The sequence below is a fragment of the Aspergillus uvarum genome (assembly GCF_003184745.1).
Source record: "Aspergillus uvarum CBS 121591 unplaced genomic scaffold BO82scaffold_82, whole genome shotgun sequence".
NCBI lineage: Eukaryota > Fungi > Ascomycota > Eurotiomycetes > Eurotiales > Aspergillaceae > Aspergillus > Aspergillus uvarum.
In genome coordinates, this window is record NW_020291379.1 from 79,836 (window position 1) to 107,127 (window position 27,292).

Consider the following 27,292-nt stretch of genomic DNA (forward strand, 5'->3'; position numbering starts at 1 on the left):
TCGACCCGTGCGATGACGGGGGTGTGGCTGACATGTCGGTGCGGACCGAAGCATTGCCGGAGGCTTGCTGCCCAAACATGCCAGAATGGCTTGACGTCGAGCCCCTTGAAAAGTTGTCCTGCCTACTTGCGTATCCTCTCGAGGACGAGTTCGCTGCGTGAGACTGATCCACTGGGGAGTATCCGATTTTGCGCACGGGCAGCTGACTGGTGAACCTGGTGTTCTCCTTTTTCTCCATCGGGTCGCTATCAAGGTCCGGCCTGGATTCGTCCTCTATGGGGGAGACGCGGGAGCTACCGCGACTAAGCGGTGGCCGACTCGAGGAAACAGGTGAGTCGGGAGGAGAGATCTCAACACTCTCAGGCCGACTGAGGTCGTGACCGAGGATACCTGTCTGCAATGGAAGATCTGTTAAGCTGACCGAGCGGTGATCGAAAAGATCATCGGATGCGATGCTCGGGGCGATGCTCGGGGCCTTGGATGAAGATACGACCCTGCGGCCTGAGTACGGGTGCTGCGCGGGATTGAGTGAGTCCGTTTGGTTGCTAGAACGGGTTAGCAAGTCAAGTATACTCTGGAGCAGGGAGATGCGATCACAACTCGACTATTTCGACATACCCTCGAGAAGTCAGGGAACGGTTGTCGGTGCTCTGCATGCCTGGGCCGCGAGACCAGGACTGATAAACACTATCGTCTAGAGTTTTGTCGATCAAGGTGGGATTTCCAATGACCGGCTTTCGCGATCGATGAAAGTGCATTTTTCCCCACATCTTGACTACAGACCTTTTGGGCGGATGCTATAGCTTGTGAATCAGATAATTTGATGGTCAAGTCTCAATGATGCGAGACCAAAAGCTTGGGCGAGATGTTCAATAAGACCACTTTGCGCCAACGTCGGGTTGGAGCAGATTCAACAGGAGGAAATATCAAGATTGAGAAAAGAAGATAAGTCAAGAAGAGTATAACAGTCGAGTCAGATGGAATAAGCAATGTGACCAATATTCAGGTAGCTAAGTTCAGGCTTAGTACGCGAAGGGACAGACGTGCCGGCACGTCATTCAAGAAAGGATCAGTCCACCACAATTGAAGGAGACGACAAAGGAAGATAAAGAGAGATTCATAGATAGATGATCCAACCTCGACGAATTGTTATGGGGCGGGCGACCAGGCACTAGAATTAATCAAAGAGGTTACAAGAAAGAGGGACAGAAATGAATGAGAAGCGGGTGAAAGATCGAAAGGGAAGAGAACACAAACACACAGACAGACAATTAACCGCGTCTTCTGGAGCCGCGGAGGTCACTGACTGAGGGCCCCTCTTGGAATTGCGATGCCAACCCAGGCCGGGCTTGTCTGGAAAGTCGACCGTTAGAGCCCGGACGGAGCTAGTCTAAGAATAAATGACGAACTAGTGGACTGACAGCAGCAAAAGAAATTGGCAAAGCGGGCGAGGGTGACTGTTTCAGAATGAATGGGTTTAATTATAGGAGCTCCGAAAGCCTGGGGGGTTCGAGACTCGAGCGCATTCCGAACTCCGTTGCAATCTCAGGAATGCGGATCGCTGCAATAATTGAAGCCGCTGCAGAAAGGTGCAGAACGATCAGCCACGGTCTCGTGCAGCACGATTATCAGGTTTCATTCTTTATTCATACCATCAGCGTGACAGGAGGAAACAATTGCACCTAGGAAGTACTGTAGACAAACAATCATAAATCTACTGTACTGCTGCATGATCGGACGGACCTGAATCAGCCAGAGTAGCGCGATCCAACGGAACCGAATCGCGCTTCCGCGCTTACCGCCTTGACCTCCACGAATCGCCGTCATTGATTCCGGCTCCGTTCTCCGCACACTAAGCTGTGGCGTTGATTGGTTCCAGTTCCCTTCTGCCCTCAATTGCCGTCATACACCGGGCGACTCCCACCATCCATCATCATCACCATCATCAATCCATCTCAGCTCAATAATCCCTTTCAACTCTCAGCTCCACACAACCACACCTTCATCCGTGTAACCATCAATCAGCACAAGAATCACACATCCAAAATGTCCAGCCCAGGTACTTCTTCCCCTAAACATGTCCTCCCCTCAATCACTAACGCCCACCACCAACAGACGGAGCAACAACATCCCCACCGGCCGAAGTGTCAGTAAACCCTTCAACATCTCCAAGCTGACAGACACTGCACCCATCCCACACCACCAAACCCCAACTAACATTCCCCGCAAAGAATGACAATCGCCTCCCCCGTCAACCTCATCCTTCTCACCCTCTTCATCATCCTGGTCTACGTGCAACTGCGTCCCAAGGCCCCCGTCGCCCTCCCCAAAGCGCCCCCACCCGTCGTCTTCCGCACCTTCACCCCGACCACGCTCCTCCCCTACAACGGCACCGCCGACCAACCCGTCTACCTCGCCGTGCGCGGCCGCGTCTTCGACGTCACCCCGGGCCGCAACTTCTATGGACCGGTAGGCGTTCCCATCACGTCCCAAATCCGATTACGCTTCACCTCTATGACAAGGCTAACTCGTGGGATTGGCAACAGGGCGGACCCTACGAGAACTTCGCCGGTCGGGACGCGTCCCGCGGCTTGGCGTGCCAGAGCTTCGATGAGGAGATGTTGACCAAGGACCTGAAGGGTCCGTTGGATACGTTGGAGGACCTGGACTCGGACCAGTTGGAGAATCTGCAGTCGTGGGAGGAGCGGTTCTCGGAGAAGTACTTGGTCGTTGGGAAGTTGGTGGCGGAGGGGGAGGAGGGGGCTTAAGTCGAGTCATCGGGGGTCTTGGAGGTGTATGAAGTATGGGTGGGTGAGGGGAATGAATACTTTAGATAGGGCGGGGATGGACAGAAGGCTTTCGGACTGTAGGGCTGGTTTGTTTGGGATTGAGTTGAAATGATTGCGTGGATTCAGGGTGCTGTGAAAAGGTATTGACGGACAGGCAGTAGGTTGGATGAATTATGATATTATGGTGGTTCAATTTGTCATACTCCAATTTTCTCCTACAGAACTCTGGGTGAACCTCGAAAACAATGACTGTATCATATCAGTACAGAAGCAGAAATGTTGAGAAGAGGAAATAAAGTAAATTTCGAGACTAATTTGCCAACCAATAACTATTACGTCAAGTCATAAAATCATGTCCCACCAGCACCATCATACCCCAGTTCCTTTGTAATCCACCCACAGATTGCTGAAAATCACACTTTACAACTCCTTGCGCAGGCTCGCGGAAGCCTCAGCACCCTTGGTTTTCATCTTGTCCGCGGCCTTGAAGCCCTGCGTTTTGGCTTGTTCCTTCGCGACCTCAGAAGCCTTCTCAGCAGCCTCCTGTCCGTGGGCCCTGCCGCTTGCGGCTCCAACCTTCACCTGCTCCCAAACCCACTGGGACAGGTCCGAAAGCTTATCCTGGAGCTTGGCGAGGATGGTACCCTGAGGGGTGGAGGTTCCTTGTCGGAAGTACTCAGCGTTGCGGCGGGCCGCGGCCTTGAGCTCGTTGATGCTGGAGCCTTGGTAGACGGGGATACCATACGAGTCAAGGTATGCCTTGAGGTCGGAATGAGACCAATGGTCAAAAGCAGAGTCCTTGGCGACGTCGGTAGCCTGAGCCATGTAAGAAGTAGCAGAAGCCAGCTGGTCGCCGCCAGCCTTGGAGGCCTGTGCATAGGTGTCTTGAGCCTGCTTGACGAGCTCTTCACGGGTAATGTCGGCCTGGTGGGCAGCCTTCGAATTCATGGAAGCGAGATACTTCTTCAGGTGCTCGGTGTCCCAGGTGTCGAAAGTCCAGGCACTCCAGCCAGTGGCAGCCTTGTGGGCGTTCAGACGGACCTGTGCCAGGAGCTCATCGCGCTTGCCATTTTGAGGCACGGGAACACCGCGGGCATCAAGGTATGCCTTGAGACGAGAATCGGACCAAGACCCGATAAGAGAGTCAAAGGCTTCCTGGCCCTTGTACTGAGCAGCGTCGGTGGCGCGGGCGTACTCGTTGCCAGCCTTGGTGGTGGCGGCGCCGATAAACTCACTAGCAGTGGAGGAGAGGCTTGCAGAAGCGGTAGCAGCAGCAGTAGAAGCCTGGCTGACCAGAGAGGCTCGGTGCTTCCTCGCCAGAGCTACAAGCTCGTTGCGCTTAGAGCCCTGAGGGACCTTCACACCGTGCTCATCAAGGAACTTCTTCAAGTCGGAGTCGGACCAAGCGCTGAACAAAGCTTCACTCAAAGTAGCCTGAGCCTTGTCGGCGGAAGCAGAGGCGGAAGCAGCAATGGCCTTAGCCTGCAGTCCAGCCAGTCGGGCGTTACGGCGAACGGTGGCGATGAGCTTGTCACGAGTGGAGGGTTGAGGAACAGGCCAGCCACGCTCATCGAGCCACTCCTTCAAATCAGACTCAGACCACTGAGCATACACCCAGTTACCAGGGTAAGAAACGGCTTCGCCAAGCTTTTGGGCAATGGTTTCGTAGTTCTCGCGGACAGCCTTGAGAAGAGTGTCACGCTTGCGAGGCTGAGGAGCGGGAATGCCATGACGATCAAGGAAGGCCTTGAGCTGGGAGTCCGACCAACTGGACGAGCGTTAGTACTAAGGCCGTGGGAGTATTATCGTTATACACGTACGTGTCAAAGAGCCACTCCTTAGCGTTGTGCCAGTGATCCGGAGATTGTTCCACAGCATGTCCCAAAGGCTTCTGAACCTTAGCATCCCAGTTTGTCTTCACCAAGCTCTCGAGATCTTTGCGATCGGCAGGCGAGGGATAAGGAATATCTGAAAGCATCATCAGCACTGACCTCACCAGAACGCAGGAAGTGTCAATAACGGACCGTGGTCAGCAAGCCATCTTTCCAACTCAGTTTCGTGCCATTTGTTGTATACTGTCGAAATGGATTAGCGGGCGAGGTAAACTCCAATGTGTTCGACTTAAACATACCAGCCTTGCTGAACCAGCTGGATGCACCGACAGCCTCAGCTGTTGCCAGTACGAAGACTAGGCAGAAAGCCAAATGAAGCTTCATTATGGCTCAAATGTGATTAAGGTCGAAATTATAGCCGTATCAGTCTTATCGGGAGGAGATTGAAGATTAGCTTATCGCTGCCTCTATGGCTTTGCAGCTTTGCTGAACCACTTACTCTCGTTAATGATCGCGGACGTTGATGAGAGAAAATTGAAGAAGTTAAGGACCAGGGATGAGGATAAATTTATTGTTGTGAGAGAAGAATGAGCTGTGGATGGAATCAGGGAGGCGGCGCTGAGATGATCACCGAGTGACGTAGTGATGTGGTTGCTGGAGCTGTCCATCAGTCGACGGCTGGCGTCATCGATGAATGGGTGGCCCATGGTCGGTCGGCAGAGGCGTCTGGGCGCTTTCAGCTGTATGCTAATTGTGGCTCCCAGTACGAAGTACTTACTTTTCTTTGTCGTACCGGGTCAGCAATGACCTGCGAATGATATAGTTACATGTACTTACTTCCTTCGATCTTCGAGGTGTTAGCGTGTTCTTCTTCATGGAGTCGTACTGCAAGGCACATGATCTTCCACTAGCTACTTATGGATATCCAAACAGACCTTACCGTTTTGGGATAGAATGCGGAGATGCAGTGGGCGATAAGGAAACCATTCAAGCATTCAAGCATTCATCCTGTAGATGCTCAGTCACTCACCCCTTCGAGCACTCGATCGGTGACAAGTCATCCGTTATCTTCTCATTTGTCTACTCTCTCTACTACGCGTGTGCGCTGGTTCGACACATGCTGTTTTAGAGTCCAATAATTCTCCTGTCTCATTGACCCCCGACCTGCACTCCCTGCCCCTATGCACCGGGCTCATAGACCGCCCATCGCTCTCTAACTCCCATCATCCCGTCGAGCATCTTGCATGTCAACAGCCTCCTTCTCATTACACATACGATCCTAGAATCGGCTTCTTTTTCACCAAGATGGACTCCCTCAACCTACAATGCGGGCAACTGGATTCGCCCGACTACAAGAATTTCATCCTCTCCATGTACGTTCTCCCCCTCATACCTACCAATATAACGACCGCCACAACCAAATCAACGATTCTAACCCCAAGCCATCCAGTCTAATCGTCTTCGGCATTCTGCTCTCCTACCTCCCCCAGCACATCCGGATCATCTCGTTGAAATCCTCGTTCGGAATCTCCCCCTACTTCGTCCTCCTAGGCACGACCTCCGGCTCGTCCGCTCTCGCCAATGTCGTCTCCCAACAACAAAGTCTCCACGACATGTCGTGCTGCAAGCAAATCAGCGGACTCGGCTGCTTCTCCGCCATTCTAGGAATCCTCCAAGTCGGCACTCAATGTCTCTGCTTCTTCCTAATGTAAGCAAGCACCCTCCCCCCGTTCGCTTAACGGACGGGCATAAACTAACCCACGCAACCACAAACCAGCCTCTTCCTCTTCGTCCTCTTCTTCCCCCGCCACCAGCACTACGGCGTGAACCACCGCCCGACCACCCCAACCTATCGCACGGCCCTCACCGTCGCAGGGATCTGCATCGTCCACGCCCTCGTCATGCTCATCACCACCCTGGCCGTGGGCCTCCGCCGGCCCGCGGCCCTCCAATCCTGGTCCAACTTCTGCGGCGTGCTCGCCGCCCTCCTCGCCTCGGTGCAGTACTTCCCGCAGATCTACACGACGCTGCGCCTCCGCTGCGTCGGCAGCCTCAGCATCCCGATGATGTGCATCCAGACGCCCGGCAGTCTCGTGTGGGCGGGGAGCCTGGCGGCGCGGTTGGGCCGGGCCGGATGGAGTACCTGGGGGGTGCTGATCGTCACGGCGTGTCTGCAGGGGACGCTGCTGGCGCTGGGCGTGTGGTTCGAGTACCTGGGTCCCGACAAAGGCCACGGCCACGACGATGAAGGGGACGCCTCGAATAAGAATCCAGCTAATGGTGGACCGGGCCCGGGCCGTGGTGTTGAAGCGGAAGATGGAGAAGAAGGCCAAGGCCACATCCAGGATCGGGATCAGCCGTCCGAGGAGACGCCGCTTCTTGGGGGGTGAAAGCTTTCGTTCTCTCCTCAAAGAACAGCAAGTGTCACTCGGGGTGTGATCTAGGGGGGGTTTGGATCCTATGATATATGTAAATCTCAAAAGGTTATTTGGTTTTATATCACAATGGCCTCTTGAGGGGGGTTCTGGGTGGTCTGCTTTCCTTGAAAGGCGTTTATACACCCTCATTTCCATTGGCTTGGATACATATGTTGTATACGCCTAGTAATATTTGTCTGTCCGAGCAGTCGGGTCTTAGACTCAGAAGCAAGCGCATTACACATTAGGCATCATGAAATACAAACAGAGCACGAATACAAGGTCACCACCCAAGAAAGTACCAGATCTGCCCCTCCACCTCCCCAATTACGAACCACAGTATCACCGCACACACCAAGACCAACTATAAGAGAACTATAAGGGTAAAAAAAAAAGAGCTTCTCCCCGAAGAGACGCGCAGGGGAGAAGGGGGCATGTCCCAAAACCGACCCGCAGCATGCAATCCAAACTGATTGAGTGTGCGCGCTGCAAAGCAAGATAAACCTGCCCCTCGGATCCCCTCTCGCACTCTTCGCCTCAAAGCCCGAGAAATTTGGAATGATTCATTATCTTCGTTTCAAAAGGGCATATATCTGCGGACTATGACCACCAGCTTTCCTTTTCCCCCCTCGCGGAGGAAAAAGAGGAAAAAATAACCGTTCGCGAAAAGCCGCAGGCCTGATGCCCCCCCCCCCCCCCTCGCGTTTCCTTCCCACCGCGCGACGACGCTTTATACTTAACAAAACAGTAGTGAAACCATTTATGCGTTGTAGATCAGACGGAAGATGTCGTTTTGGACGTAGTAGCTGCCGTTCTCGGGGATGAGGTTGAAGCTCTGGGTGTAGTTCATGGGGTTCTGCTCCTCGTCGACCTGTGCAGTTTGAAAATTGGTTAGATTTTTTGGGGGATGGATTCGGCGGGTTCGTGGGAGCTGATGTGCACAGCATCTATGGGGTGGGTCGGGAGGAGTAGTCATACCAAGAGAGCACCGGTGACCATGACCAGGATGCTACCATCCTGGCTGGAGGGCTGAGCGTCGAGGGTGTTGACCTTGTGGACGACCTTCTGGAAGGGGAGGCTCTGCGGAACGGGACAAAGCACATGGCAATGCGTTAGTCAACCTGGCCTTCATCTTCTCCAAGGAGTGTCTTATGGGGAACTCACGGTCAGCTTCTCAACGATGCTGGAAACACCCTGGATCGAGCTGGTCTCGAAGGTGAGCATGGAGTGGTCGCGCTGTGAGACGAAGATCCATTGCGTTAGTCGTCTTGCGTTGGAGCAGAGAGATGCGCGGGACATACGTAGAGTCCGGCCAGGGAGGAGCGGTCGGCGTCGAAGGTCTGGTAGTAGAACTGGACGAATTGTTCTGTTGGCCCGCGGTTAGACCGAAAGTTCATCGGTGGTGTCGGAGAGAGACAGCGGAGCTGGGCTCTGCGAGGATAGATCGAAGCATCATAATCACATACGGGCAATTTCAGTGAAGGCGGCTAGAAATCGGTTCGCATCACATTAGTCTCTTTTCTGGCAACTTGAGGTGCAGATTGGCAGCCGAATATGGAGAGGTTCTCCCGACAGAGCCTCATGGAGGGGCAGCAAACATTGGCGGGGGGATGAGTAATGGAGAAGACATGTTGAATAGCGGAGAGAGGGAATTCACTTACACATTTTGACGGTTGGGAGTCTGCAAAGACGACGGAGGCGGCTAGAAACAGAGAGCTGGCTGAGGGGGTAATAGGACAATGGGATAGAAACGAGGGGAGGAGACGAGGTTGATATCAACACCGAAAGTCTTTCCGTCGCGAGGGGGTTGTGGGGCAAACCCACTTTACCCATTCAGGAGATTGGTGCCTTAACCTTTTGTCAGGCATTTATCCGGGCCTCGAATGGTAAATGGTGCTACTCAATACATTGTTCGATCGGTCTGTACAGTATTCGTGTCCATGCTTCCCTGAAGCATTGTTTACTGGTAGTAATCCGCTTGTTTGTTGAATGCTATAATCACTCCGAGTCTGAGTCTGCAAACATATCCTCTGCTTTAGGCCGTGGTTTGCGCGTTGGAGGCTGAGGTTGCGGTTGCGGTTGGGCTGCCGCTTCAGCTGCTGTCTCCGGCGGTGGTTTGTTCGGCTCGCTCTCATCCTCAGAAGGGTCTTCTTCCAATGGCTCACCATCCGATAGATCCAGGTCGCTGTCCTCCATTGGCTCGCCGTCAATGTCGCTCATTGACACCTCGTCTAGAGTCTCCACCGCTGCATACTCATGTTTGACCTGGTCGACATCCATGCGATCCGGTTCGGCTGCCGCAGCGCGACTGGGATCGAACTTTCCAGAAGCTGAATCCTCGTCAACTGCCTTCCAGCGGTTTTTGTTCTTAGAGAACGCGCTCGCCGCTCGTTCGGCTTCAGCCTTCTCTCTCTCCTCTCGCAGTTCCTCTTCGGTGAGGGGGGGCTTCTCGAAGATCTGGACGAATTGCTCCTGGCTCGACTGCGGAAACACGCACCAACCTTCCCATAAGTTGAGAAGAGAGCCAACGCTGCGCTTCCATTTTTCGGCTTTTAATCGACCCCAGCCGAAGTCTTTCTCCAATCTACCAAGATGCTCGAATGCTTTCTGCGTCTTCAGAGCCGACTCGAAAAGCTGTCTGTATCGCCAGGCATGGCGCACACCACTTGTGGCAGAAGAAGAGAGGATGTCTGACACGAGATACAGACCCACCAGCTTAGCAGAGGACGTGTCAAGAGTTTTCGAGGCCGTCCGCCCATCCTCGGCTGTGTTGTCGTTGCCGGATTCTCCAAATTGCTCCTTACGAGCAAGTCCTTGTTCAACTTCACGGTCCGGGTTGGCCCCCGTAAAGGCATAGGGTTTGATGATATTGGAAACAATCATTTCCACAACCTCCTCAGCCCCTGCCCCAGCATGTTCAATGGCAAAAGCAGTAACACGGGCAACATCTCCTTTTCGTAGCTTGGCATGAGTGGTTGGCAGTCGGGCGAGTAGGTGGGTCAATTTGGCCTTCTGAAGAGGGTTCATGTATCCCAACCCCTCGTTAGCAGCACCCGGTCCTTCCGCTGGCGGTGCTCCCCCGGCCACACGTCTCTCGTCTTCGTAGTCCGACATCTCTTCGTCGGACGAATCGTAGTCATCGTCTGTAACGAACTCATCCATGTTGGTAATGTACTCGAACTTAATATGAGCCTCGGGCGGAACCCAGTTTGCACCACCCTCAAAGATAAGTGATGGGCTTTGAGGTTGAAACCGGCCCCGTCGACCACCAGTAGGTCGACTGTTGGTCAAGACTTCCCATAGCTTCCACCGATAGTAGACACCGCCAGCGCTCCGGGCGTTCCAGATCCAGGCCCATTTATCATCCCTCTGAACCTCCGGCCTGCTCATAAGCAAGGCCTCAAACTCCGGACCATAGCTCAGTAAATTCTCCAGCGTCTTATGTATCAGTCTCAGCTGCTTGAGGTCTGACGGTGCTTTGACCTCAACCCGTGTTGTCGGGCCGCTGCGCCCAAATGCAGGATTATACGACGTTGGCGGTGCAAACCCACCACGGTGCATCCCAGGAGGCGGAGCACGATTCAAGCGTCCGGGAATATCTGGCTGGGTAGACTTGGCCCCAAATGGAAGGGGGCTTGTCGAGGACTGACTGACAGTCACCGGCATTGTGGAGCTAATAGCCGCAGAGGACAGATGCCTCGAGATCGACAGATAGTATCCCCAGCCGAGGTATTTGTTCTGGAGAGCGCTGACCGTGCTATCGATATCCGAGGCGGCAGACTCATTTGCAAGAGTCACGATGGCAGCGATCGATTTGCGATCGGTCGGGGCCTGTTGGAGGGTCGAATGCAGTATCCTGACATTATCTACCGTCAGAAGCGAGGGGATGATCGATTTGATGACCGACGGGGACGTCCCAGGAGGCAATGAGGCCAAGTACAGCGTTGGTTTGGCCGCCGCCCTCTCCGCCTCCTTCGCATCGGCAGTCGCCTCGTCCTCGTCGTCAGACGCGCGAAACGCGGACGCGGCAGCCGACGGGCCCGGGCCAGTATTTTCAAAGCCCAGGATCCCCTGCGCGGTGTCCCGGTTCCGTTGTGCGGGTGGGAAGCCTTCGTGGTTGCGCTTTCGCGACAGCGACGGCGGAGGGGGTCCCAGTGTGCCAGGCCCGCTCAGGCGCGGACCGGAGCCTGTGAAGTGCCGTCTACCAGGGCCACCTGCAAACCCTTGATTTTTGTGCGGAAAGCGGTTCAGTCGTCCATCGGCAGAGGGTCTGTCGGGACCGCCGTGCGAGTCATCCTCGAACGACTTGACAAAGTCCTCGTAAACAGCCGCGGTTTCGGCTTGCTCTCGGGCTCGTTTGGCTTCGGCTTCGGCCTTCTGGCGCTCGAACAGCGATTTCTTGGGGATAGCCGATAGTTTGGCTGAGATGTCGGGGAAGGCTTTCAATTTGGAGTCGTCCGACATGGTGACGAGGCTGCGGTCGCAGCAGGGTTCCTTGTTGCGGAGACCACGGAAGTTGAGACAATGAAGCGCGGAGTTACCTTACCTGCGGGTGGAAGCTGATCGGAGCGGAGGCGGGAGGCTGCTGGTTTGTTGCCTAAGGCACTGAATACGCTTCGAAGGAAGAAGTATGAGTAAGTTCACTCTACCCTCAGCCAAGCATCTTGCCTCACTTTATCCTGCATACTGCAAGTTTCCATCCGCTCAAGTTGCATCGAACTCTTCATTTCGATTACATTTTGATTACAATGGCGGCGGCTCAGGTACAATCTTTACTTCGCTTCCTATCACAGGATGCCAAAATGCCACTTGCGTCCGCAATGGGTAAAGTCATGGAACTTCAGAAGGCCGGCCTAATAACGTATGACCTGTTCTGAGATCCGGATATAAACATAGCAATCTATCTGATAGTCGCCTAGTCCTGAGCAGATCTCTAAATCAGAACTCAAAGTTCTCCAGAACATCTTTAAGGATGACAAGCTGGCCAAACAAGTCATGAACGCAGCAAAGAGAGTGTGCAAAAAGCGAGGCTCATCTGCTGAAGACACCCCGGCTCCCTCAAAAAGAGTCAAAGGTCCTTCTCGCACACTTGAATCCAGCACCCCCTTTGACACAGAATGTGCGCTGGCTCTTCCCGAGTCGAGCATTCCAGAAGAAGATCTGTCCAACATTACCCTGATCACGAACCGAGCACCACTCGTGCTTGCATTTGCTGTGTGCGTGTTAAGATACACAATGCCCGAGCAGCCGATTTCTAGCAGACTGAGTCTTGCTCAGGCTGTGGTAAGTGCTAACAGTCGATCCAAAGCCGTGAGCTTGGGCATTGAGAGTGAACCCTCCGCTGAAGAAGAAGGATGGGGAGAGGGCCAGCCGGTGGTGAGGGTCTTGGGCAGAGAGGTGAAGGTGTTGAAGAGATGGGACTATGACTCGAGAGAGGGTCGGCCGCCGAATAAAGGCACTGAGCCGGATGCGAACGCTCCTGTCGTATCCGATGATGTTTTGGGACATGTGTCCCAGGACGAATCAGACAAGGCACCGCCACTCTGGGGTATCGATACGGAGGCCATGCGGAAAGCCCAGAGCTCAGACCAGGATGTGAAAGTGGACAAGCCTTTGCCCATCTTCACTCCTGATTCAGCACGATCATATTTGCATAAGGCATTCACCAAGGCTTCTGATGAAGACGTACCCTCACGCAGGACAGCCGCAAAGAATGCCTCCCTGTTGGAAGCAGAAAAGGAGGAATGTCTCGCGCATCTTCTACGCGCCATTCACATTGTCTTCCAGTCCTGGGCCTCCAGTCTCGCCCGGGACGAATTAGACCGACGTGCATGGGCCTGGTACTTGCGTGTCCGGCCGGCAGTTCAGAGTGGAGCAGGAGGCTGGGGCCAGAAAGGACCAGTCAGATTATCTGATATTCTAGCCTTGAAGAGACAGCCGTGATTGTAGATACAGACTTCACGATGATAGGGTATGTGACTTGACGGGTCATGTCAGGCTGGGATTAGGCAATAGGCCGATTCAGCACAGCTGACGAAGTCCCCGCCCCTGTACACTAACTTACATCACGTAGCTAAGTTTGTGGTATTGGTCTGGTTTCTTCTATTGCATACTTGAATCATCGAACTTGCGTGGCATTATTGGAGAGTCCTTGCTCTCGCGCGAGGCCGAGCGTTCTGGACTGGCGCCGGTCAAATGCGTCGTGATGAAAGCCCCCCCCCTTCGTTTCAGGCCCTACAGAAAGTCTTGTCCTCGGATGAACGTATCATATTATCCTACCACACATATGTGCCAAGCATATCGCATTGAATGAAAATATATCCGTTTGATGCCGAAAGTTTCTTTCCCGGCGGCAATACGGCCTGTGGGATTCGATAGCAGTAGCGGCTTGATGAACACTTACTCCGCAGGCCACGCATTGCCATTTTCATGGGTTGTCTCATGCAGTCATTAAGAGCCGAGAGAACGTTTCGATGGGCGACAGAAGACAGCCAGGCCTAGATAGACCTGTTTGCGCAAGAGGACCACCGGTGCCTTCCAGTGAGCCTGGATGGTTATGGCCTTTGGGTCCCCGGACCCAGTATGATGCAAAAGCAACTGTTCGGTGCTTGATCGGCGAATCTGCGGAAGGAGAGTACGGGGGGGGCCTTAGTGGGTTGGAAACAATCGCGATTGTCTAGCCTTTAATGTGGTAACCAGTAGCAATTGTAATCTGGACCGATCTCGGTGGTGGGCTGATTGAATTAGAATGGGCTGGGAGTTCAGCCCGAGGCAGACCATGAGGGGCAGACATACAGCCCTATGTCCGATCCACCTAAAGTAGGCAGGTCCGAACACCAGGCTGGGCATGATAGAACGCCATGCAGAAATACGATTTTCGACATCTGTCGCTAATTCGACGATATAGGCTTGTCCCATGACCATCTTCTAATTACGGATGAGTTTAAGTGCCGACAGAATTCGCGAGGGAAAAAAATAGTAAGACCGTCCCTCTCTGTGTCATTCGATTTACCTGATGTGTCTCCATCCTTCCCCGCAATTATCCAGGATACTTGGAAAAGGGCATCTGAAATCAGAAGCATTTTAATGGGGTTCGAATAGTTGAACTGGGTTGTAACATGCATTTCTGGTGGGCCGCCGCCACGTTGTCTCTCTGTCTGGGAAACTCCAATAGACATTGTCCAATTCGTCTCCTTTATCCATGCGTAAAACGTACCGAATTCATGTCGAGGATTGTTGTCACATATCCTGGGTCCTATCCGACTGCACATTGGGACTGGCCAAGTCTGACCAGAGAGTCTCCACCGTCCGATCCACTGTTGCGGTGTATCCTTGGTGCACTAGCACTTTGTATCGAAGGAACGACCAGCCTTCAGCCAGTCTGATAGGAGGATAGAGTTTTTGCATAATGCCTGTCGGTCAATCCATGGACGAATTTACTTGCTACTCATACAGTGGAATCGAAAATCCCGCTTAGTGAGCAATTCAGCCACGGCGGTGACCCCGAAATCTACTCATACCAATCTATAGATGATCTCCGCGTTCAAATAGTGTCTGATATATTGAGTAATCCACATGACTGTGTTCTCCGACCATTGATATCAATCGCCATGAATCTCAAGAATTTAAACATGCAAGGCAGTGGCATATACCTACCTACTAAACTTCTTCTTTAGTCTCGAGCTAGCGAAACAGTCATGAATGGTCAATGTGACATATATTCAGTTTTAAGCTCAGTCTCATAGACGCTGTCATCCGAATCGCTTTGCTAACGACAGCCGCTTCATACCGCGTCCATCGTTTACCTCTATCTTCCGATTTGGTTGGTCCAATCTCGGCTGAGCTTGAAGACTAGCTCGAGCTCGAGGATCTTTAACTTCCTATGGTGCCTCTGGAACAGGCACATAAGTTGAATTGAGTTCTGGCGAGGTTTTAGGCTCCCAAAAAGTCGGCACATGTACTGACAGGCTACCGGTCTGTCCAAATCGCGCTCCAGCCTTGCGGGGGTCGCTTTCCCTTTTCTCTAAGAGAATGCCAAAATGAGCACTAGAAGCACATGTGCAGCGGCGGGTTCGGACCCAGAGTCTCTGCATCTGAAGTCAGATGAGCCTTGCCCTTGTCGGTTGTGGATATTGCGACTTTGGTCCCGAGTGCGGAGTACGGAGTATTCGCATCAAATATCTAGCCCCAATGAGGGAAGGCCTAGATCATTATAAAGTAGAACCACGACTGCGGAGAAAAAGGCCTGCCCTGTGGGCCATTATTATAACGACTTTATAACGACGGCCAGGCAAATACTTCGACTTTCTCTGCTCGGCAATATTAGCTCATTGTCTCTTCATTGAACGGTTGGGCCAGGGATAGGGATCTCTGGGTTGTTGTCGCAGCTATAATGACAAGGTCTAGACTGTATGTTGTTTTCCCTGTCTACCAATGTTTCCTCCCCTTCCCTTTTCTTTCTTTCGCTGTTGAAAAAGGTACCCGCGCATCTAGACAGTGGTTAGTGGTTGCTGGCTGAATCGTAGCATCAGAGCCCTGGTTCGTTCTCTGGCCCTGAAGCCACACCCGATAAGACCCTGTGCACGGTAGCGAGTCACTGCCCACAATTAATCTCTACCCAGGCTAGGGAGAACAACAGTGCCACGTGTAGAAGGGATCAATCGAACGGTCACGAGATCAAATCTAAGGCCAGTATGGGCCGTTCTCAGGTCAAGCATGCAAACGGACAGACAAGCAACCGCTTTCTCATACCAGGTGATATAATGGCCGGCCAAAACCATCCAGCTGTGAAAGGAGAGGGTCATGATGCAATGTGCGCTGATCATAGCATTGAGTGCCAATCAAGGGTTCACGCCCGCGTTTCCGAATTCGGCCAGATAGACTTTTCGGTGCCAGGCACTGCGCTATCTTTTGGAACTGAATTGGCTACGGTTCTGGCGGTTCCACCTTAAACCAATCCCTTGTTGCTGGAAGCCTGAACCTGATCCTACAGTAGACCACATCTGCTGCTGCTGCTGCTGCTGCTGAGTGGAAGCCTTCTTGCCCCCCTTCCCCCATCCAGAACAATGGTCGATAGCCAGGTTAGGGTGTGATATTCCCCCCCCCCCCCAAACCTACCCTCGTCCATTATTCCAGATGGAAGTCGTCCGAGTTCAGGCGATTGTTGCCCAAAGGGGATGATGGACGGATCTCTTGTCCCTGGCGGTTCCATTTAACTGGGCTGTTCGACGAAAAGTGAAGTCCACTGTGTAAGGAAAGATAAAATCTTTATCCGTTGGAAAGTCAAATCGCTAGCATTCGAAAGTGCCTGTCAGTCGATTTGTGAAAGCGCCTCTGACGACACTGCAGTGGAGATGTTTCTCTTCGGTCGACTCAATTTCTACCTTCCCTCATGTCAACCTGTTAAGGCTTTCGAGAATCCATGATGTGTCGGGTTATCAATGCTGAACGATTCGATCCAAGCTTGCTACGTACTGAGTATTTCCGAGTATCAATCGCCCTAGGGCCATTCTGCCTGCCCGTCACCAGTGTGAGACTACAAGTGGTCCTTTGAGTAGTGGTGTTTTGTACCTTACTTGAAGTGCCCACTTGCCCACTTGTTTTCAATACAGAGCAGCTACTGGGCATTTAGTCTGTTACAGGCAAAAGCTGTGTACGAACACTGTTGTTATTTTACTTATTTCCTCCGTACATGTACTTGCGGTGGTGAGGCGCAGCAGCTCTGAGTAAACAGGAGACATCCGAAATTCATAATAATAGAACCACCCCCCGGATGAGAATAGCAATCGTCGCAAACAGGCGTATGTGTGTTAATCGTTCTGTAAATAGTTTTCTGTACTCTGTACTCTGTACAGTACTTCATCCTCGATGAAGTGTTTTGTCTTGACTTTGTGTACAACCAAAATTTCCAACTTTTGCAGCCAGGACCAACCTAAGCCCGACCAGAGATCGTCTTGGGAGTTGGAACTGTCTCCAAAAACCCACTTTTTTTGCCTTCTCTTTTCGCTCGTTCCCAGTCATTGAGTGACTTTTCAGTTTCGCCCGGGAAAAGCTCGCGCTAGTCCCGGTCGGGAACGGTCCTTTTCTTCCTCAGGCAGCCCGGACGCCCTCTTCTACGTACTGAGTCGGTACGAGTAACTAGTAGTCTCACCTCATCCTCGCCCGCTCCCCGGGCCTCCCTCCTCCCATTCATTCAACCTCCACTCTCATCACCACTAACTACCACCACCACCACTTTCCCTTCTACCCTCCCAACCTAACCACGATTACCACTACTTTCTACCACCTCATCTCGGTTCGTTTTTATTTCGCCTTCTCGACTATCTCTCTCGCTCGTCCCATCTCGACAGTCCCTTAGGCACTCACTGTCCCATCCTCTCATCATTCTTTCGCCGACCGTTCTCTCCTTTCTCCCTCCCCCTCGTCGCTCTTTTCGGCGCCTCCCATTCTCCCCGGTTCTCAGTCCACTCAGGTGACTGACCCGGTTTCCTCCTGAGAGGTTGACCAAATCAGATAGGTAGCCCGACAGGGCTGTCCATCGCCATGTCTGGGCGTCTATCATCCGACCATTCTCGCTCTTTCTCGCAATCCTCTCAACGATCCACGCCACGCTTTAGCCCGGTGAACGAAGTCGAGTCAATGCATCGTCGCTCGCTTTCGGCTCGCTCCTCCAATCCTAACGTCTTTTCCGATGAATACTCACTCGAACCCCTTGACTCTGAACACACTACCTTCACTTCTCGACGTCCATCCATTTCTTCCACCAATTCCTATAATACCTTACGCGGATCAGTGCCTCAACAGCAACAATCGCAGCAGAAAACCTACAACACCATTCCCATCGATGCGGATCTGACGGAGGACCCTTTTGGGGATGAGGCACGAGTGTCATTCGATGAAACTCCGCACCGGTCGAGTCTTCCTCCTAAGGGGGTGGACTTTGCGAATCGCAATTCCGTCGCGTCTACTACACCTTCCACCACAGCTCGCAGTCAGAGTATCTCGTCGCGCTTTTCGATACCCGTTCGGGCCATGAGTCCTTACACTGGGGCAACCGGTCCCAGCCATCCGTATGCGATGTACCCGCAGGTCGGTGTCAGTCGCTCCCCAAGTGTAGCGACCGCATCAACTGTACGCCCCGTGGACCAACCGTTGGAAGATGCCAGTGGACCGCAACATCCGTATGCGATGTACACCCAGAATGTGGTCCCGGAGGAAGACTTGGACAGTGCCATGGACAATGCGATATTGGAACCTCCTATGATGGACAACTCCATGGTCCCCCTTGGCTTTCCCGGCCACAATCAAGCATACCAACGACCGCCCGGTCGGGCAGATGATGACGTCGGGGATTTGATTGGCCCTGATGGACACACAGAACAGCTTCCACCTTACTCCCGCTATCCCGAAAATGCCGTCCCCAAGGTAGAGGGGACGTTTGCGCCCGTCAATGATGCTGGCATCACGTCGGACGAGACCCTCCACAATGAGCGTGCAGGTCCACCCATGTCGGAGGTTACATCAACTAATGTGCCTTTGGAGGAACCAAACCGGATGAGTGCACGAAGTAACTCACAATCTGAAGAGCCTCCGCTAACCGGAATCATGGCATTCGAAGAGAAGTTGAAGAGAAAGGGTAAAAAGAAAGCCTGCTGCGGGCTGCCCATTTGGACGATCGTTTTGGTGGGGGTGGTAATGCTTGTGGGAGGATGCATTGGAGGTGTCATTGGTGGTGTGCTCGGGGCGAAGAAGGCAGCGGATCAGGAACACAAGCAGCCCAGCGGCCCGCATATTGTCACGTCAACTGTCACCCCAAAGATGGATGCGACTCCGGTTACATCTACTCCAATCAACTTGCTGGCCCTACCTACTGGCCAATACGTTATTCCGGCATCTCCGAAGAACCAGTCCAAATTTTGCGTCGCGGAGTCGGATTACCGAGTTACATGGTCCTGCATGAATTCGGGAGATATCCCTGTCGCTGTTGGAGGCACAGATAGCCAACGTTCGATCACGTTTGAAGATACTACGTACTCGTCAAGTCTTAGCTATGGAGCTCAAGCACCGGTTCTTTCCAACCCGACACAGAATCTTTCAATGGCATATGACCTCAACGATGCCAGTTTCGGGCCCGCTTTGCACTTTTGGACCACCTTCGACAAGCTGGTCGTGGTGCCTCAAGATTCATTCCCAACGCACGCGTCATCGAAACGCTCATTGTCTGAGGATGAACTGTTGGCTACCATGCTTGTTCGCAAGGATGTAGCCAAAGCAGGAGATAAGCCGTGGTTCTGCTGGTGGAACAGTACCATAATCGAATTCTTCTTATACATCAATGAGACCACCAAGGATGCCCAATACAGCGCGACCGCCACGTCATCGAGTTATGTTCAAACCACGGGAGGTAGCTCGAGCTCGGGTTCGGGTTCCAGTTCAAACACAAACACGAATTCTAAGCGGGATGCAGTATCCGACTATCCCCGCCGGATCAAAATGGAAGAAAAACGAGAAAACCCCGGTGCCCCTAGTCCTTATTGTCAACAGATGCAAGTGCTTGATGACGGGTCAGTTGGTCCCATATCCCAGGAGACTGTCCAGGTCAAGGAGTTACAGCCTACACCCACAACAACGATCCAAGTCACCGGCTCAACACAAACTTATACAGCGAAGGCCGAGTACCAGAGCGTCTGCTACTGCGTGTCATTGACCGAATGATATAGCCGATCCGGCATCTCTGGGCTGCCAGCCTATAACGAAGCTCTTGTTTATCTGCGGAACCGAAGGCGTTGGCGTTACTAAAACTGAGGGAGCCGCTTCCATCCAGCTCTTAACGTGCATACGAATGTTTGATTAGTCTCAAGGTTAACCCACCTCTTTTTCACCTTGGGCATGAAGGATGTTCCGATACAGTTTGTTCTCTTATGGCGTGCATATTATGTATTCCAACTGGGTCTTATTTGTCCCGGTGGTTGTTTGTTTCATTTTAATGCGGCCGACAAATCGTCGTCCGCTTCTGCATCGCTATGGATAGTTCTGAAGGCTTTTTTTTGGGCGTTTATATTGGAAAGGGGGTCAAACGGTGCAAGGAAGGACAGCTATGAGGCGGCCAGGAGACTCCGTTCAATCTCTGTTCATAAGGCCTGCGTATGTCCAGGAACCGGATATCCTCTTCATCATTGTTTTTCTACTCTGACCCTGCCTCAAGGATGGGTATGTTTTCGTTGAGAATTTGGTTGGCATTTCGACATGTTCTGGTAATATGGTCTGAATCTACTGTTTGCTTTACACGGGCTGCGAAGCCGAAACAATCTTGTCGTGGACTATGCTACAAGCTGTTATACCTCACATTCATAATTCTTTTGCGCCCTTACGTACCCGAACTAGCCAGGGGCGATGCGACAGTGGTTGCGCAATGGTTGGGGTTTGGAAAGATGACCGGATGCAAACGTCATCGTCTGCAACCCCCCTCCCCTTCGAAGTCGATCACCACTTGATCATCCGGGGGCGACTAAGCCATTTGCAATGAGTACTAAATAAAGAGCGCAGTCCCTGAGATATTGCTGTTAATTAAAATTTCCATCTATATCTGAACGACCGCAATTCTGTACTGTACATCACCTATCGCTATTACGTTTGCCTGATTGTCACCAGTTTTCTCACCTCACACCAGCATCATGGCTTCCATACTTCGCAGCAGCAGACTATCGCTTCGTGCGAGCTATTCTCCCTTGATCCGACCAGCATCGCGTCTTACTTCCCAGCCCATCCAGCCCTGGCGCGGCTACGCTCATAGTTCCTACGGCGGCGAGGGCGAGACCAAGGCTGAACAGCCCAATTCCTCCCGCAACGAGCCTACCCGAGACCTCGAACATCCGGGTGAGTAGCTTCACCTTGAAAGATCATGAAAAAAAAAAAGCACTTTGATGAGATAGAATGAACTAATGCCTTCGTCACAATAGGCCCTCCCGCCCCAGACGTTGGTGGCTCGTCGAAGAAGTCCCAGCAGTCCGGCAGCAGCAGCAACAGTGGCAGCAAGGATACTGGTCACGGCACTGGCACGGGCGTCGAAAACAAGAGCCACAGCAAGACTACACCATCCAACAAGGCCAGACCGACTATTACCGACGGCGAGAACTCGCCCAATGCCGATGTCGATGGAACAGTGGGAGACAATGCATCGGAAGATGTCAAGAAACATAACAGGGAGATGGACCAACGATACGATCACGCGTATAACCAGGTGGAGAAATAAGTCAAGGTTGAGGGTCATAGCGCATTGAGAGACGAATTGGCCATGTATTTTTTATGTACCCTAAATAATTCAAGATGTTGCCTTCTTTTTTGCTTCTTCAACGTACGGAATAATCGATTGCGGGATGAAGTGGTATGCAGCTTTAAGTTGCCCCGTACTAGTCATGTAAAACAACGACCAGCGCAGGACCGGCAAGGTAAGTGAGCCAGTTGAACCGAGGTGAAACAACTGGACAGTCGTCAGTCCAACTCCTGGACTGGCCACGTTGAATGGATGCGAATGCGGATCTCCCGCACCAGTCAGTCCGTCCGTCCTCGTCGCCAAGTCCAGCCCGCGCCGCGCGCTTTCACTCTTTCACTCTTCCTCTCCTTCTCCCCAGCACTTTGCTGACCTTCACTCCTTTTTTTACCTCCTGATCTTATCTATTCTTTGTGTCTTGGAGCACGGATCCAATCCCTTGACGAATTCGCGGATTAATCACTGGCAACATTGACAAAACAGAACCATGGGTGCCTCGACGAACAAGTACTCGGTCATTCTGCCGACCTACAATGAGCGGAAGAACCTCCCCATCATCTGTTGGTTGTTAGAGCGGATGTTTCGCGAGAAGTGCGTTTAAATCCCCAGTTTCTCTTTGGTCATCTTCTCCCATTGTTATCTCAAATTGAGGGGAGTTTCTTCACCTCGCTCAAACCACCCCCCTCTTCTCCCCGACCTACCTCCCTTTCCCACTCCCGCATCCTGCTTTCCCCCCATCCCTCCGAAAACGAAACTGACCACCCGACCCAAAAAAAAACAGCAAGCTAGACTGGGAAGTCATCATCGTGGACGACGGCTCGCCGGACGGCACCCTGGAGGTGGCCAAGCAGCTGCAGCAGCACTGGGGCGCGGAGCACATCATCCTGAAGCCGCGGGCGGGCAAGCTGGGGCTGGGGACGGCGTACATCCACGGCTTGCAGTTCTGCACGGGCAACTACGTGATTATCATGGACGCGGACTTCAGCCACCACCCGAAGTTCATCCCGACGATGATCGACATCCAGCGCGAGACGGACGCGGATATCGTCACGGGCACGCGCTACGCCGCCCGCGGCGACATCCGCGGCGGCGTCTACGGCTGGGACCTGTTCCGCAAGTTCACCTCGCGCACGGCCAACCTCATCGCCGACGTCATGCTCATGCCCGGCGTCAGCGACCTGACCGGCTCCTTCCGGCTGTACAAGAAGAGCGTGCTCGAGAAGGTCATCCACAGCACCCAGTCCAAGGGGTACAGCTTCCAGATGGAGATGATGGTCCGCGCCAAGGCCATGGGGTTCAAGGTCGCCGAGTGTCCCATCACCTTCGTGGATCGGTTGTTCGGCGAGAGTAAGCTGGGCGGACATGAAATTGTCGAGTATTTGAAGGGGGTGATGACTCTGTGGTTGAAGGTTTAGAACAGAGGTCACACAAAATGGACTTTTCTTGGGGGGATTGTTCGGTTTTGAGAGGGTGGGGGCTTTGTTTCTGAACCGAATCTGTTTTTGGGGGTTGCTGCTATTGACTTTGACTTGTTTTACCATCTACCATCTAACTATACCCTCCGTTGTCTTTTCTTGTCGTGAAGATCCCCATTGTTGTTCTTGCCCTCTTCTAGTATGTACATTTTTAGAACTTCTCCTCCCCTCCTTGGCTCTTGGCCGAATGAAAGATCTCGGTGCAGATAACTCTCTACAGCGTCTAGGTTTGCTTCTCAATTCTCTCCAAGAACCGACTGACCCGAAGCACCAGCTCCTCCTGCCCAACGTCACTCACATTATGACTCGCCCCCTCAATGGCTGCACTCCCCTCATCATCCCAGAGATCTTGGCCCCCAACATTCACGGCCTGCCTCCACCTCCCCATCAACCCCGGGATATCCACCCAGGGTGGCAGATACTCGTCCGCCCCGGAGAACAGAACCATCAACCTCCCTTTCAGAAGACCCCTCTCCGCCACCTTTCCAAACGTCGCCGCGAGACTCTCATCCCCCAGATCCGAACTGAACAGATCATCCGCGCTCGGCCGCTGGGGACTGTCGGGACTCGCCAAGCTCCAGAACCGCTGCGCCGTGACCGGCGTATTCTCGGGGAGGCCCACGCGGGCGAGCAGGTCCATGGGCAGGAGGAAGGTGGCGGGCCCGGAGCGCGCCATCTGCACGAGTTGCTCGTAGGCGCCCCGCACTTCATTCTGCTTAAAGGTATCAGCGTCCTGGATCTTGACCAGCAGCGCCTCGCGATCCGAGACGGGCGCCTGCATGATCGCCCCATCGACCACCGGCCGATTTGGAGGTTGCGAGTGCAGGTAGTGCAGGACGTCCTGGCTGCCCGTCGAGTGGCCCATGAGGACGATCTTGCCGGCGGCCTTGTGCGGCAGCCGCGTGCGGATGAACTCGATGCACTGGGCGATCTCGGCTACGTCCGTGTCCAGGCCGCCCGTGCCGAAGCCGCTGTAGGAGCTGCTGAGGAGGAGGTTGAAGACGCTCCAGGTGCTTTTTGGTGGCAGGGCCTGCGCGAGGGTGCGCACGTAGGGCACCGTGTGCAGGCCGTCGGTGAGGCCACCGATGAAGAGGAGGGTGTTGGGTTTGGGGTCGTTGGTGGGGGTGGTGAATTCGAAAGCGACGAGGTGGGGGGCCTTTGTGTGGTGCATGCGGTGTTAGGTTGGGAGGTTTTGGGGGAGGGGTTGAGAGGTTAGGGTGGACGTACGTATTCGTGGAGGATGCCGGGGGGTGAGTGGTTTGGGGAAGACATCGTGATTGTGTGTGCGTTGCCTGGTTGATGGCCGGTGAATTGTAGGGTTGTTTGGTGGTTAGGACGGGTTCGCACGGGGGAGCTTACGAGTAGTTGGAGAACTTATCGTTATCGACGGAGGACGAGCCGGTGGTGATGCGGTCACTGGGCCAGGGCCAGGGCCAGGGCCAGGGCCAGGGCGGGGTTCCAGCCCCGATTCGGGTGGAAGGTCGGAGCTGTCAGTTCGGATTGCGATCCAGTGCATTGGCGTAGAGCCAGTAATTGTTGACGGACCGGGCAATAGCGGGGTACAGTACATCTCTCATTACATTTCTGCCTTTATCATATGACAATTCTCATGCCTGAAATCTCATATCCCCAATTTATACTGAGAACGTATGTTGAATGATACCCCAACTCCTACTCATATTCAAGCTAACCCCCGCCAAGCCCTCTAACCCAATCGGGTAACCAGCATTGCTCGCCGCGCCGAGCTCGATTCATCCGGCGCATATTTTCTCGTCTACTGCCCAAAAAAACAAGCTCACGTTCACTTCAACTGATGAACCCCGAATCATGAAACATACCCCCCCAGCAATGATTTACCGACTGCTATAACATACTTGGCGACCATCCCAGGCACAGCAAAATCCCACTTAGCCGTGACTTGGCCCGGGGATCCGCAATGCGACGACCCGACTGAAAGGACTTTCAGAAGATCTGACCTGACCTTACAATTAAATCCTCGCAGAGTTACCATTGCTACTACCTACCTGCCTACCTGCCTACCGAGCTACCTACCTACCTACTTCATTCAACTCGACTCGACCCCCTCATCACACACAGAATAATGACCCGTGCGCGCCGGTCCAATCGCACCTCCGGTGTCAGAACTAAATATATAGAGGACCCATTCGTGGCCGCCGGCGTTAGCGACGACGACGACAACGACAACGACCGGGAAGAGGACCAACATGATCATGACGATGACGACGCCTCGGTAGCAGCGGCATCGCAGAAGCAGAGGAGCAAGAACAAGAACAAGGGCAAAGCAAAAGGTACACGCGCGTTCGCGGCCGTGAACGATAAATCCTCCGATGAGGACTTTGAGATGCCGGATGCCGGGACCTTTGAGGACAATGACGACGACGACGACGACGACGACGAGTTTCAGGATGAAGAAGAGGCGGAGGACGCGGTCGAGGAGGACGAGGAGGATGGCAGCGAAGCTGGAGGAGGTGTTGGTGCTGCAAGGAATACTGGTACTCCTTTTCGGCGGAAGCCACGCAAAGTCGGTGGTGGTGGTGCCGGGTTCGCTACTCCTGCTGCCGCCGCAAACTCCAGAACACCGAAGCGACGGCATCCGGATGGCAGTCTGCTGCTGACTGGCGATGCGACGCATTCGCGCGGCTCGTTTAACCCCCTTGAACATGTGGGCAAGGCGGTCCATCTGCGGGTCATGTTCGGGACGGACAACCGCGATCTGTTGGCGATGATCTACGCGCGCGAGCGGTGGGGTGGCGGGGTGGATTCGACGTTTCCGACGCGCGAGGCGCTGGAGAGGGCGCTGGAGGGCGCCGACTACGGGTATGGGTTGACGTTTGGGGTCGAGCCCGAGGACCTCAGGTTGGAGAGCGTCCGCGGCTGGGACTGGTACTATCGCGACGGGGTCCGCGAGCGGTTCCGGCAGCGGCAGCGCCTGGCCAAGATCGGGGAGGCGGCCGCGCGCCGGAAGTATCTGGCTCGGTCGCGCGGGGATCATACCGTTCTCCTCGGGCCGGTGGATGATCAGAAGGAGTTCACGCTGGGCCAGCATGCGGTGCTCGATTTTGGCGAGGCGTGGGCCAGTAAAGCCAAGGCTGGGTCCGGTCGGAACAAGGTCCGCGAGGGATGGCTTCTGAACTTCGGGAGCAAAGTGCAATGTCTGGCCTGGGCGCCGAATCAGTCGGGGCGGACGCAGTATCTGGCCGTCGTGGCCCCGATTCTGCCGGACCAGAAGGCCAAGGTTCCCGATCCGCTGAAGGATCAGGCCGCCCCGGCGTTCAGACCCTCGGCGCCCTATCCCTGCGCTCTGCAGATCTGGGCGTTCAAGGCGCAAGAATCAGAGACGCTGGCGCGGAAGATCGATCTAGGCTTCCGGCCACATTTGCGCTTGGCCCTGTGTACGGATTGGGGCGATTTGCGGCGCTTGGCCTGGTGTCCTATGCCGCGCAGTCCTCGAGGCGAAGACGGCGAGGACGAGCGCGAGAGCCTGGGGCTTCTGGCGGGCATCTGGACCGATGGTTATGTGCGGGTCATCGACGTGAAAGTCGGCCGGGATACCAAGAAAGCTGAATTCTGTGGGTTCTTTGCTCTTATCATTTTGGTGGTTGTCGGTATACTGACTCCCCCCTCCTAGACCAGGTACAGTCCACGATCTTCGAGGCGAAGCCGCCATCGACTGTATGTACATGTGTGACATGGCTCTCGCCAAGCGATATCGCCGTCGGCTGTGCCAACGGCTATGTCGCGATCTGGAGTATCGCGCCGTCTCTGAACTCGTCATCGAGTCCCGCCCCTTACTTTTACCAAGCACTCCACTCCACCTGGGTCCTCAACATCTCATCAGCCTACCCGACGTATCCCCATCTGATAGCCACCACGTCCATGGACGGCGACACCAGGCTTACGTCGGTCGTCGACCCGCCCAAGGACCAGGTGTATACGAATCGTATGCGGGTGGGCTCGACGCATCTCTCGTACTGCCCGCCGCTGCAGTCGTTCCTCTCCAGCGACGAGAACGATTTCGCCCGTCTTCTCGCCGTGCGGCGGTTCTACACCTCGACCGCAGTCGCCCGGCTGCCAAGCCCCATCTCGGCGCTGGCGCCGTGCAGCTACTGGCATCCCAGCGTACTGTTTGGCTGCGTGGGCGGCACGGTGCAAGCCACCAACCCGCTTCGGCGGGTGCTGCATTCCAAGGAGAAACAATGGCAACAGAACTGGTTCCAGCATGAATGGGTGCGTGGCCCGCACGACACTGGCACGGGAGTCAGTCGCTTCTACGACGGATACCGCGCCGAGAGTGTCAGCCTGCTGCGCAACCTGATCGGGGATCGCAAGCTGGTCAACGGGATGGCGATGATCACGATCTACGAGGAGGAAACGCATGTTACCGCGCTTTCGTGGAACCCCAACCAAGCGTGTGCCGGATGGGCCGCCGCGGGCTTGGGATGTGGCTTGGTCCGCGTCGAGGACCTAATTCTGTCTTGAAGGGAGTTTG

General features: G+C 53.9%; 10 protein-coding genes across 10 annotated transcripts; 5 read left to right on the plus strand and 5 right to left on the minus strand.

Moving 5' to 3' along the window:
- The first annotated feature begins 1,802 nt into the window (after nt 1-1,802).
- Nucleotides 1,803-3,098, plus strand: BO82DRAFT_396029 (cytochrome b5-like heme/steroid binding domain-containing protein). Its single transcript, XM_025638818.1, has 4 exons — nt 1,803-2,059; nt 2,116-2,146; nt 2,232-2,469; nt 2,547-3,098. The coding sequence occupies exons 1-4, from the start codon at nt 2,047-2,049 to the stop codon at nt 2,766-2,768; spliced, it is 504 nt and encodes a 167-aa protein (XP_025486780.1). The 5' UTR covers nt 1,803-2,046; the 3' UTR covers nt 2,769-3,098.
- Nucleotides 3,099-3,209: 111 nt separating this feature from the next.
- On the minus strand, nt 3,210-5,005 carry ish1 (double-strand break repair enhancer MSC1; the record flags this gene model as incomplete). The annotated part of the gene is made up of 4 exons (XM_025638295.1): nt 3,210-4,557; nt 4,610-4,757; nt 4,814-4,864; nt 4,921-5,005. The coding sequence occupies 4 exons, from the start codon at nt 5,003-5,005 to the stop codon at nt 3,210-3,212; spliced, it is 1,632 nt and encodes a 543-aa protein (XP_025486781.1).
- A 471-nt stretch (nt 5,006-5,476) lies between these two features.
- BO82DRAFT_387215 (PQ-loop repeat-containing protein) lies at nt 5,477-7,322 on the plus strand. Its single transcript, XM_025638296.1, has 3 exons — nt 5,477-5,994; nt 6,072-6,329; nt 6,399-7,322. Exons 1-3 carry the CDS (start codon nt 5,927-5,929, stop codon nt 7,009-7,011), a joined length of 939 nt encoding a protein of 312 aa, XP_025486782.1. The 5' UTR covers nt 5,477-5,926; the 3' UTR covers nt 7,012-7,322.
- Nucleotides 7,323-7,798: 476 nt separating this feature from the next.
- Nucleotides 7,799-8,703, minus strand: BO82DRAFT_369256 (nuclear transport factor 2 family protein; the record flags this gene model as incomplete). The annotated part of the gene is made up of 6 exons (XM_025637157.1): nt 7,799-7,909; nt 8,017-8,118; nt 8,203-8,274; nt 8,340-8,404; nt 8,505-8,525; nt 8,700-8,703. 6 exons carry the CDS (start codon nt 8,701-8,703, stop codon nt 7,799-7,801), a joined length of 375 nt encoding a protein of 124 aa, XP_025486783.1.
- A 70-nt stretch (nt 8,704-8,773) lies between these two features.
- BO82DRAFT_202910 (SURP domain-containing protein) lies at nt 8,774-11,619 on the minus strand. The gene has a single exon (XM_025630623.1). It carries the CDS (start codon nt 11,500-11,502, stop codon nt 9,037-9,039), a length of 2,466 nt encoding a protein of 821 aa, XP_025486784.1. The 5' UTR covers nt 11,503-11,619; the 3' UTR covers nt 8,774-9,036.
- A 167-nt stretch (nt 11,620-11,786) lies between these two features.
- On the plus strand, nt 11,787-19,752 carry BO82DRAFT_378712 (uncharacterized protein; the record flags this gene model as incomplete). The annotated part of the gene is made up of 6 exons (XM_025637642.1): nt 11,787-11,899; nt 11,958-12,878; nt 13,009; nt 15,445-15,447; nt 17,842-19,456; nt 19,505-19,752. The coding sequence occupies 6 exons, from the start codon at nt 11,787-11,789 to the stop codon at nt 19,750-19,752; spliced, it is 2,901 nt and encodes a 966-aa protein (XP_025486785.1).
- A 791-nt stretch (nt 19,753-20,543) lies between these two features.
- BO82DRAFT_321538 (uncharacterized protein) lies at nt 20,544-21,376 on the plus strand. Its single transcript, XM_025632738.1, has 2 exons — nt 20,544-20,913; nt 20,997-21,376. The coding sequence occupies exons 1-2, from the start codon at nt 20,712-20,714 to the stop codon at nt 21,287-21,289; spliced, it is 495 nt and encodes a 164-aa protein (XP_025486786.1). The 5' UTR covers nt 20,544-20,711; the 3' UTR covers nt 21,290-21,376.
- A 716-nt stretch (nt 21,377-22,092) lies between these two features.
- On the minus strand, nt 22,093-24,391 carry BO82DRAFT_346791 (uncharacterized protein; the record flags this gene model as incomplete). Its single annotated transcript, XM_025633768.1, has 3 exons — nt 24,010-24,391; nt 23,045-23,938; nt 22,093-22,659 (listed from the first exon to the last, which is right to left on the minus strand). The coding sequence occupies exons 1-3, from the start codon at nt 24,052-24,054 to the stop codon at nt 22,093-22,095; spliced, it is 1,506 nt and encodes a 501-aa protein (XP_025486787.1). The 5' UTR covers nt 24,055-24,391.
- Nucleotides 24,009-24,391, minus strand: BO82DRAFT_359012 (uncharacterized protein). The gene has a single exon (XM_025636453.1). It carries the CDS (start codon nt 24,350-24,352, stop codon nt 24,113-24,115), a length of 240 nt encoding a protein of 79 aa, XP_025486788.1. The 5' UTR covers nt 24,353-24,391; the 3' UTR covers nt 24,009-24,112.
- Nucleotides 24,392-24,883: 492 nt separating this feature from the next.
- Nucleotides 24,884-27,282, plus strand: BO82DRAFT_295886 (transcription factor TFIIIC subunit TFC6; the record flags this gene model as incomplete). Its single annotated transcript, XM_025631884.1, has 2 exons — nt 24,884-26,372; nt 26,432-27,282. The coding sequence occupies 2 exons, from the start codon at nt 24,884-24,886 to the stop codon at nt 27,280-27,282; spliced, it is 2,340 nt and encodes a 779-aa protein (XP_025486789.1).
- Nucleotides 27,283-27,292: the final 10 nt, after the last annotated feature.

Coding starts and splice junctions, on each gene's coding strand:
- BO82DRAFT_396029 (XM_025638818.1), top strand. Junction 2,147..2,231: donor ACATCCCCACCGGCCGAAGT/GTCAGTAAACCC, acceptor TTCCCCGCAAAG/AATGACAATCGCCTCCCCCG. Junction 2,470..2,546: donor GCCGCAACTTCTATGGACCG/GTAGGCGTTCCC, acceptor GATTGGCAACAG/GGCGGACCCTACGAGAACTT.
- BO82DRAFT_359012 (XM_025636453.1), bottom strand. CDS start 24,352: ATGTACTGTACCCCGCTATTGCCCGGTCCGTCAACAATTACTGGCTCT.
- BO82DRAFT_387215 (XM_025638296.1), top strand. CDS start 5,927: ATGGACTCCCTCAACCTACAATGCGGGCAACTGGATTCGCCCGACTAC. Junction 5,995..6,071: donor AAGAATTTCATCCTCTCCAT/GTACGTTCTCCC, acceptor CAAGCCATCCAG/TCTAATCGTCTTCGGCATTC. Junction 6,330..6,398: donor TGTCTCTGCTTCTTCCTAAT/GTAAGCAAGCAC, acceptor ACCACAAACCAG/CCTCTTCCTCTTCGTCCTCT.
- BO82DRAFT_321538 (XM_025632738.1), top strand. CDS start 20,712: ATGGCTTCCATACTTCGCAGCAGCAGACTATCGCTTCGTGCGAGCTAT. Junction 20,914..20,996: donor CCGAGACCTCGAACATCCGG/GTGAGTAGCTTC, acceptor TCGTCACAATAG/GCCCTCCCGCCCCAGACGTT.
- BO82DRAFT_202910 (XM_025630623.1), bottom strand. CDS start 11,502: ATGTCGGACGACTCCAAATTGAAAGCCTTCCCCGACATCTCAGCCAAA.